At 38.3% G+C, this 9,678-nt stretch overlaps 3 protein-coding genes across 4 annotated transcripts in view; 2 read left to right on the top strand and 1 right to left on the bottom strand.

The window, feature by feature from the left end:
• LOC111489312 (protein BASIC PENTACYSTEINE2-like) overlaps positions 1–1,252 on the top strand; it is a 2,312-nt gene extending 1,060 nt beyond the window's left edge. The window contains exon 2 of one of the 2 annotated variants that reach the window (XM_023137462.1): positions 140–1,252. In XM_023137462.1, coding sequence (XP_022993230.1) covers positions 145–981 — 837 coding nt within the window. In that variant the 5' untranslated portion in view covers positions 140–144 and the 3' untranslated portion in view covers positions 982–1,252. Of the gene's footprint in view, positions 1–35 lie in introns of both variants that reach the window. The other variant, XM_023137461.1, reaches the window with a different exon arrangement.
• A 1,474-nt stretch (positions 1,253–2,726) lies between these two features.
• LOC111489086 (protein BASIC PENTACYSTEINE2-like) lies at positions 2,727–4,720 on the top strand. Its single transcript, XM_023137116.1, has 2 exons — positions 2,727–2,859; positions 3,653–4,720. Exon 2 carries the CDS (start codon positions 3,658–3,660, stop codon positions 4,501–4,503), a length of 846 nt encoding a protein of 281 aa, XP_022992884.1. The 5' UTR covers positions 2,727–2,859; positions 3,653–3,657; the 3' UTR covers positions 4,504–4,720.
• Positions 4,721–5,271: 551 nt separating this feature from the next.
• On the bottom strand, positions 5,272–9,305 carry LOC111489085 (65-kDa microtubule-associated protein 6-like). Its single transcript, XM_023137115.1, has 12 exons — positions 8,784–9,305; positions 8,238–8,435; positions 7,874–8,146; positions 7,569–7,784; positions 7,333–7,488; positions 7,101–7,260; positions 6,854–7,005; positions 6,619–6,706; positions 6,428–6,501; positions 6,274–6,348; positions 5,823–6,177; positions 5,272–5,656 (listed from the first exon to the last, which is right to left on the bottom strand). Exons 1-11 carry the CDS (start codon positions 8,856–8,858, stop codon positions 5,839–5,841), a joined length of 1,806 nt encoding a protein of 601 aa, XP_022992883.1. The 5' UTR covers positions 8,859–9,305; the 3' UTR covers positions 5,272–5,656; positions 5,823–5,838.
• Between the last annotated feature and the right edge of the window lie 373 nt (positions 9,306–9,678).

The following is a 9,678-nucleotide window of genomic DNA, read 5'->3' as shown; positions in this document are numbered from 1 at the left end:
TTTTTTTTTTTTTTTTTTTTTTTTTTTTTTTTTGCAAGGTTTCTCTCGGTCTCATATGCTATTGTTGATATGTTTTGGACATGGGAGTTTCTCGAGTCTTAAGTGTAATTAATCTCTGCTTATTGTGTTGCCTCTGTAGTTCCAATGGATGGTGATGCGTTGAACATGCGTAATTGGGGTTACTATGAACCATCCTTGAAACCGCCTCTCGGTCTGCAGCTCATATCCACAATTGCTGAGCGAGGTGTGAAGCATTTTCTTCCTGGACGCGACCCTTCTGCTATTGTTAACATTAATGGAGCATTTCATTCACGGGAGTCTGTTGTTTCTGAAGAATCAGTACCAACAAACTGGGCGAGGGATGGTTGGATGAATCATCAAAGTAACAAGTTTTTCAATATGTTACCTCCGAATACAAGTTATTCTCTGCTTGCACAAACTTCAGCCCCGCAACCTTTGCCAATATTACAGCCACACGACACATCAAGGGATGAAATGGTCCTTAGGATTGAAGAACCATCTGTGAAGAAGGGAGCTAAACAATCGAAGAAACGACAGAATGGAGGTGCTCCCAAAACCCCAAATCCAAAGAAGCCTCGAAAGCCCAAGAATAATGATCCTTCAGTTCAACAGGTGAAGGCACCAAAAAAGAAGCTGGACCTTGTTATAAATGGGTTTAATATGGATATATCAAGTATCCCAATTCCTGTATGCTCTTGCACTGGAACTCCTCACCAGTGTTATAGATGGGGATATGGTGGCTGGCAATCAGCTTGTTGTACCACAAGTTTATCTGTTCATCCTTTGCCCATGAGTGAGAAGCGGCGAGGTGCAAGAATTGCTGGTCGAAAAATGAGTCAAGGTGCTTTTAAGAAGGTCTTGGAGAAACTAGCAGCTGAAGGCTATAACTTCTCTAACCCAATTGATTTAAGAAGCCATTGGGCAAGGCATGGGACCAACAAGTTTGTCACTATCAGGTAGATTAGCAAGGTATGATGGTAGAGTGCTGAGTCTGTTTTACATGTATATATCTGTGGCCTTTTGCAGCAATCTTGGAGTGTCTTTAGCTGGTAAGTTTTGCTCTTGATAGTTTATGGCTTCATGAACTTTGGAAATTTCCATCCTCTTCAATCCTGATTCGCTTTGTAGTAGTAGTTCGTGATTTATTGGATTGTTTTTTAATGTTTTTTTTTTCTTTCAATCGTTGTCTTGGATCAGTTATCTAATTATCATTTAACCTTTTCATTCCCGAGTACTTCAAATTTGAATAAAGAATAACAACAATGTATTAATTTGAGTCTCTTTTTTGGTCATGAATTAGATTATCTGAGAAGATTATTTAGAATTTGGCAGGTGTATATTGTTGTAATGCATACATATTAGAAGTTGAAACATGAATGCTGGATCTGATGCCTGGTTGTCATGACATTGTAAAACTCGTTTCTGAAATTTGTTCTAGTTCGTTATGAAATCCAGCAATATTTTATCATCAGGGCTGTCTTAATCTCAAATTGAGTCTCTTTATTGTTCATGCATTGGGTAGATGTGAGATTTTTTGGAAACTGCGTGTACATTGTTGTAAAATGTAGAGTTGATTGATTACTGGAGGATTAGAGGAGGAGGGTACACAAAGTAAATGGTTACTTGTTTTGTGGAAAAATTACAGGGTTATGCACAGTGGTTAGAATAGTCTGTTATGTGCATATGGTTTCTGGTAGGTATTCTGAATCTCTCTCAAATCAACCATGGTGAGTTTGTAAAGGAGCAGCAGATTTTATACTCAGTAGACGTCCTGTTATGTAGTTTGGAAGGACAGTGCTGGAATGACTTTCAAGCGAAAACATCTTGAAAATAGAGCATGATTCTACAAACTTTAAAGTTTGTGTAGAACTTTAGTTAATTAATAGAGAAGCTTTAGTTAGTAGGATCATGCTCCGAGTTTGAGTTTGAGTTTGAACATGAACATGAATGCTAGTTCTTACTATGATATCAATTTCTTAGGTATGGATGATGAGATTCCATCGATAGGGCCAATTCCATAGACTTTTTGGAGGATTTCATTGGCATGCATTGAAACATCTTAGTAGCTAGAGGAAAAGAAAGAAAAAGTGATTCTTGTGGTAGTGGCGAGCAAAATGGGAGTAGCCTAAACTGTGAAAAGGGGTTGTCCGTTATTTCTAAATAGAAATAAAATTAAATTAAAGGCCGTATGATTATTATTGCATCACTATGACACCAACATTACAAAATGAAAGGTCAAAATCAATGTTTAGACCCGAAGTTGTTCTAATTTAAGCAATCCAATCACATAATAACAAATAACAAAAAGGTGGATATTTAAAACTACACCACTAATATCAAAGCATTAGAACGTTAGATATGTCATACTTTTTCAATAATTACACCATAATATTATTGACTCGACTAGTAATATCTGGTTGGAAAAAAAGGAGAAGGGATATATGTATATATATATAGATATAGATAGCCTTAAAAGTGAAAGAGAAAAAGAAGAGGGGGGACATGAAATGAGAATAAAAATAATAAAGATGGGGTTGTCTCATGTGCAAAATTTCCTCTACTTCCAAACATGACAACATGGTAGATAGCCCTTTGTTTTTGTTTTGTTTTTAATTATTAATTTTGTTAATAAATAAGAAATAAATATAAAAAAAAAATATAAACTTTGGTTTGCTTATCCTTCCCTCTCTCTTCTTATTTTAAAGCGATAACTACTTCTTTGATAGATACCCATTTTTAGCTCTCTTCTCTCTCTCTCTTTCCTCTCTCCTCTCTCCTCTCTCCTCTCTCCTCTCTCCAGAAGGGCAAAACCCTAAAGAACCGTTTACACCCACCCAAGTAAGCTCTCTCTCTCTCTCCCCCTCTCTCTCTCTCCCCCTCTCTCTCTCTCCCCCTCTCTCTCCCCTCCTATTTCTCTCGAGTTTGAATATAAGGGTCCTTCTTGTACTATTACGCTTGTTATCTGCAAACCAATATAAATATGCATTTGCTTCTTCTTTTGTTTTTCTGAATACCAGATTTCTATTCTATTATTTTGTTCAGATCTGTGGTTTTTGAGATTTGCCTGCTTTCGAAACCCTAATTTCTTCCGATTTCTGCATCATGGATGTCTGAGATCTGATGTTTTCTTTACTTCCACGGTTTTTTTTTCACTGTTCTGGATCTCTGTTTAGGGCTTCTGTTTTGCTTCCCATGTTGTCAATGAGAACAAGTCTTTGTTTTCTTTAATTGGTTGTAATCTTCGAATATTCGTGTTCAGGACCTTGGAAATGAGATCCGAACCCTAACTTTCTTGATTGTAATTTTTTTTCTCTCGTCGTCTCTGTTGAATTGAATGATAGATCTGGAATCCTATTTAATCACCAAATATCTAGAAACAAGATCGATCTACAAAATTAGTGTTCTAGATCTTTCCATACCAATTTTTCATCGTTCCCTTTCTCTTTACTTGTCCTGTTACTTCTCCTTTTCCTTTCCCTTCCAGTTTTGTGTCTATTTTTCTTTGTTTTGTTTGTCTTCATTTCAAAGCCATTATTACGATGTGGTTCAACAATCGCCATCCAAATACTGTTATTGGGAAGGTTCAAAACCTGAGGACTTTTCTCTTATTGATGTTATGTTTGACATGTAGTTCTCATGGATGATGATGCATTGAACATGCGCAATTGGGGATATTATGAGCCGTCCTTCAAAGGTCATCTTGGCCTGCAGCTCATGTCCACTATGTCTGAGCGGGATATAAAACACTACTTACCAGGCCGTGATCCTTCTGTTATGGTTAATGCTAATGGATCGTTTCATCCTCGGGATTGCGTCGTTTCTGAAGCACCGGTACATATGAACTATGTGAGGGACAATTGGGGAGGTAACCCCAGAGATAGGTTTCTTAATATGTTACCTGCCAATCACAATTACCCTGTTATTCCAGAGACTTCAGGAGCTCACTCCTTGCAGATCTTGCAACCACCCTCTTCTTCTAGAGATGAAATGGCAGGAAGTAGAGTTGAAGAGCCTCCAGTGAAGAAGGAAGGTGGGAAAGCAAAGAAAAGACAGAGTAATGAGGCTGGCCCCAAAACCCCCAAAGCTAAAAAACCGAGGAAACCAAAAGATACTAGCACTGCTGCTGTGCAGCGTGTGAAACCACCAAAGAAGAACATTGATCTTGTTATAAATGGGATTGATATGGACATTTCAGGTATTCCAATCCCTGTCTGCTCCTGCACTGGAGCTCCTCATCAATGTTACAGATGGGGATGTGGTGGTTGGCAGTCTGCTTGTTGCACTACCAATATATCAACTTATCCTTTGCCCATGAGTGACAAAAGACGTGGTGCGAGGATAGCTGGGAGAAAAATGAGTCAGGGTGCGTTTAAGAAGGTACTCGAGAAACTAGCAGCTGATGGCTATAATTTTGCGAACCCAATCGATTTGAGGACTCACTGGGCGAGACATGGTACCAATAAGTTCGTCACAATCAGGTAGAGACTAATTCTGTTGGTAAGTTCATGGTTACGTCGTCTGCTTGAATTGTGTATACTTCTGCAGAGCTCTGGTAGTTTGTAGTTCATGAATTTTATTAACATGTCATAATTGTTTACAATATTTGGACACTGAAGTTCTTTTATTTATTTTCCCTTAGCTTATGTGATACGTGCGAGCAAACCAAGGAATTTATCTGGATGAAATTCCATTTATTTGAGATTCCTTTTGAAAGTATTTCATATTCTTTGTTCCATGTTGAAAATTAGTATCAGATCTTCCTAGCTATTATTGGAGCTTGTGTCACTTTCCCCTCCTTGTTGACGATTAGTGAAGGAGGGGAGGGCTAAGGAAGAACACAGAACCAACATCTTTAAGTTATCAATGTTCTGAAAACTCTCAAATCAACAATTGGGTGATTTCATTTTAGATCTTTTGGAATTGCTTTATCAGAACCCAAGAAATTGTTGAACAAGCTTTAAGTTATCTGGAGTGAAGTTATTGGTTTGCTTTTTCTTGATTTGGATATTGGCTGTTACATATCCTCCCGTAGAAGCAAAGTTGAAGTGTCCTCCTAGACCTGTGTCTTTCTCCCTGACCAAGCAAGCTCGCATTATCATGAGCTTTGTTAGATAAGGTAGTTTCCCATTGATTATCTGCGATTGCACCTGTCTGGGGCAATCGGTAGAAATGGAACAGAGCATGTCAAGTCCTGACTTATGTTCGAGGGAGGGGGATCGACCAGAGCAGCATGACTAAAACGCACCTGAATTATTATGCATCTCCAAAAGATAAAACAATCTAAAACAAATGGTTGTTTTTGTTTGAGGGAGATAAATATATACCGAACTCATGAAACACTAACAAAATCCACAGAACATTGTGGTCGCAATCCCTATTATATCAATCTTTCTATTTCTTCAACATACAAGACATTAGATGCATGGTTTTGAGCTACTTATCTGTTATTGTCCCTACCTATTTTATAACATACGGGGCTGGCTGCTTACTAAAACACCGTCTTTTAAGCCTTCTTCTAGACCTGTTAGTCGCAATCCTTCCTTCGAGTCGTTCTATCAGTTTATAATTTGTTTCATATTCACAAGGTTGCTGATTCATCTATACGAATATCCAGTTTGTGACCGGTACATCCTTCCTGCAGAGATGATATACGAGCTCCTGGTTAAAAGCTAAATTCATTCACAAATAGAGCGAAATTGGAAATGAAAAGAAATGTTTTATCCTTCTTGAAACGTTAAAAAAAAAATATATATATATGAAAAGCATTAAAACAAAAGAAATGAGCAGTGAGTATAACATACCATGATGCATTGAGATTTAACTCTGGGGAGGGGAACCTGTGTCAGATCCTTCATAAATGGAAGCATATGACATTGTATCATCCCTGGACATTGCCACAAAGTTCAATGGTGTAGTAGACAACCTCCTCATTTCTTTGAAGTATCCATTTTGGCGACCCGAATATGATCTAGGAGTCAAGATCTCTGGGGTCGCTCCACCAACAGAGTTTCGACGAGGTGTGGGTGTCATCGATCCATTCCCATTCGCTCGATATCCATTCGTCTTCCTAAAGCTGTTGCTCCTCCGAGGACTGGGTTTAGATCCGTACATTGCTTCCTTCTCAGTGAGAAGCATATCTTGGAGTTTCTTTTGATCCTGAGAATGGAACACTTTCTTTTCAGGAAATGAGAGTAAAGAGAGAACTAACCTGATAGTTAAAAAAAAAAAAAAAACATAAATAAAAGTACCCACCCTGTGTCTCCTCTTCTCCTCTTCTCTCTGCTGTCTACTTAATTTATAGTCTTCAAGTATAGCCACCAATCTCGCCTGAAAGAAGATGAACTAATGAGCTTTCCAATGCAAATTATGCAGCAGATGCCAAAAGAAACAGATGGTTAATTCTTACCCCATCATACAGAAACATTGTCTTCCTTTCATCTTCCCAGGCCAAAGTTCTGTTTATCAGATTATCAACAATAGCTGAAAACAAACACCACTTGATTGTTAAAATTGATCAACCCAACTAAGTTTAAGGACAGAATGTTCCACTAATTGTTCATCCTGATATGAAGATAAATTACTTCCTGGGTAAAATACCTGGGATTTTGCTAACAGTCACTCTCGCTCGCTCTGCTCGTTTCAGATTAACATGTGAACCTCTCCCTGCATTGTAACGATTCTCGTCCTGCGACTCGAATGACAAGATGTTAGTGCAACAGAGCAAGCATAAATAATCACATTCGAAGATAAGCAAATCAAGAAGAAGAGTTCGTAAAGTAATCGACATCTTTCTGATGTTGCAGGCAAAACCAAACCAAAATACTCAGCTTACTTGATTATACTCTTCAAGCCATTTTTCTTCCTCACATGCTGATAGCCAACGGTCTACTCTATCCATTACTTCTTTTCTGCTGGTGGCTTCTTCCTTCACTTTGACGATTTGCACTTCAATGTTTGCAAGGAGCTCAGAAGGATCTAGCAGTCCTGTAACACAAAAGGCATGTACATTAACCAAGTTTCTATCTCGCCTGACGACGTGATCGAGAAATCGATTGATGAACAATGTAGGATTTGATTACCTGAATCTATCAAAGCATTTGATTTCTCTGGAGCTGTGCTAGGATCTGCTTCAATGTGAGCCATTCTACAAATCTCCTCTAACTCAGACCTCCTCTTCAGTACGAGTTGTTTCATTCGACCCGCTTTTAGTTGAGTTAACCTCTCAACTTCTGCTGATGCCTAGAGACATCAAAATATGAGAATTTTCGTTTCGAAGTCGCCATGAAAATCATATTTGAGAATGTTTCAAACCTGTTCAATTGTCTCTGTGGAGAGAAGACCCGGTTCGGTGACTTCTGTTTCGGATACACGCATGATGGAAGTAATCCGCGAAAATTTACGCTTTTCATCATGTGAAGAATCCATCAAATTCCAAAGCTCAAATAATGATGTTAAAATGTCCTTCAACTGCAGGGTTGAAGCAAGTTATAAACTTAGTTGAAAAAACATGACAAAAAATCTCGAGCGACGACGTGCACGAGTTTTACCTTTTGGATTCGAGTTTTCCTTTCTGTTTTCAATGTAAGAATGGTGTGTTCTAAGCCTTCCAATGTTCTATTGCTGATATTTGTAGCTTGTTCGACGCTCGTTCTTTCTAAGCTCGGATGCACCTCGCTAACGGTCTGGCTGAAATCCAAACCAAGGACTCCACAGAGAGAATGGACCTCACTAACATGTTCCAAAACCTTATGAAGTCGATCAGACTGCAAAGAATTTCATGACAAATGCAAACAATTCAAAACTATGACAGTACCCTCAATCATATTATATCTTTAAGTTTCTATATCCAAACCTTCTCCTTTTGTAAGGTGCAAATATGTGTTTGATACTCATTAAGCTTTCTCAAAGACAGGTCTGTTTCTTCCAAGCTTAAAGTACTGATGTTCATGTGATCATTAAGATGGTTGCTATACCCCGAGATCTCGACGCTGAACTTCTCGATTTGGGCTTTTATATCAGCAAATTGTTTCAAACGCTCTTCTTTCTTCTTCATCAATTCTTCTACTAAGGGAGTGACAGAAGCAAGCTTTTCTTTCAATGTTTTGGACCTCTTCTCAATTTGACTCTGCCACCAAAACGGTCATCAACAAACTAAGAACAATCACTAGGACTCAAACTTAAATGTGCTCCAAGCTATGAGGAACAAAAATCTTTACCGGAGAAGATAGTTCACCGAGAGCAGCCATCAATGTTGCAACCTCGGCCTCCTTCAACGCAACGGATTGATGGAGCCGCGCCTTGGCATTTGCAGCTTCCTCCACCTTTCTCCGGTACACTTCTAAGCATTCCATCTCCAATTCTAGGAGCATGCGGTCTTTGTCAGCTTCACTCTCGCCAATGTCGTTCCATATTTGCTGCACTCATAAGAATTGAGGTGAATTACAAACATAAATACATCGAACTACTACCTCCCAACCAGCTCAAGAACTGAAACAGAGAAATTTAGGACAAAGCAAAACAAGAGAAACAGAGAGGGAGAAGACCCCAAAAAGAAAAATTTTCAAAAAAGTACAAAATCAGTCTCTCATGTTTCTAAAAGATTGATTAGCGCTAGCAGCAGGTAGCTCATAGCGCCGCCAAAGAACCCATCATGAGCCCTTCACTGAGAATCTCACAAACCCATCATTGTTGAAGCAGATTTAGAAACAAAAGAATGAAAAGTGGGAGAGAAAAGAAGGCAGTAAAAAGAAAAAGAGACCGACCTGAAGTTCCCTGAGCAAAGCATTACAACTAGAGCTCGTGTGAAGACTGGTAAAAGGGCTACCAACAGCCAACATCTTTCTTTTCTTTTCTCTTCTACAGATTTCGATTCCACCGCTCAAGAAATTCCCCAAATTTCTCGAGACCCAAACAGAAATTCCTCAAACACTTGTTGAGTCAAGTGGGTGTTGATTGTAGAATGAACTCAAAAACAGAGGAAGAAAACAGGACACATTCTTGAAACAACCTCTGTTCCATCAGATCTGAGTACCCAAAAGGCACTTCTCCGCCACCAAAGAGCCCATCTTCATATCTCTATCAAATTTGCTTGGCTTTTCAACAACCCTTCTTCTTTCCAGCTAGAAATTGAACAAAGAATGGTAAAGAAAATCTCAAAGCAAACACCCAAAAGGAAGAGCACAGAAAAACAGAGAAAAACGACAGACAGAGAAATGGGTAAAGTATCAGGGGAAAGAAATCATTGCCATCATTATTAGAAAAAAAAAGATTATATATATATAAGTAAAGGAAAAACTACAGCAGAAATAAAAAAAGAGAGCTTTTAAAAATAATAAAAAGAAGAAGAAGAAGAACCGAAGCAAAGCAAAGAAGTGGATAAATAAAAGATGCAACCTTTTGGAATTTGGAGGTTGTGCTAAAATGCACCGACGTGCAGTTAACGGTAACAGATTTGGTGGTGCATTTTAGCCAAATTTGTAATTTCTAAATTTCTAGGGTTTTGTTTTTGGGTGAGTCACAGTGCACTTGAAAATTTAAAAATAAACATAATATTTAATTAAAAAAGGAAAATAAATTTTATTTTTTAGTATTTTTATTATATTAAATAGCTGAGAAAATCAATCACCGCTTTTCAACCCAGCGCGTGAGTTGTACTGT

The sequence above is a fragment of the Cucurbita maxima genome, unplaced genomic scaffold (assembly GCF_002738345.1).
Source record: "Cucurbita maxima cultivar Rimu unplaced genomic scaffold, Cmax_1.0 Cma_Scf00014, whole genome shotgun sequence".
Lineage (NCBI taxonomy): Eukaryota > Viridiplantae > Streptophyta > Magnoliopsida > Cucurbitales > Cucurbitaceae > Cucurbita > Cucurbita maxima.
Note: the sequence above shows the minus strand (reverse complement) of the source record. Positions and strands in the feature narration are given on the sequence as shown.

Excerpts from the sequence above, each read along its gene's own strand:
- LOC111489086 (XM_023137116.1), top strand. The coding sequence starts at position 3,658 with ATGGATGATGATGCATTGAACATGCGCAATTGGGGATATTATGAGCCG.
- LOC111489085 (XM_023137115.1), bottom strand. The coding sequence starts at position 8,858 with ATGTTGGCTGTTGGTAGCCCTTTTACCAGTCTTCACACGAGCTCTAGT. Across the intron at positions 7,489-7,568 it reads GGAAAACTCGAATCCAAAAG|TTGAAGGACATTTTAACATC; the intron begins GTAAAACTCGTG and ends TCAACCCTGCAG. Across the intron at positions 6,707-6,853 it reads GGCTTGAAGAGTATAATCAA|GACGAGAATCGTTACAATGC; the intron begins GTAAGCTGAGTA and ends TTCGAGTCGCAG.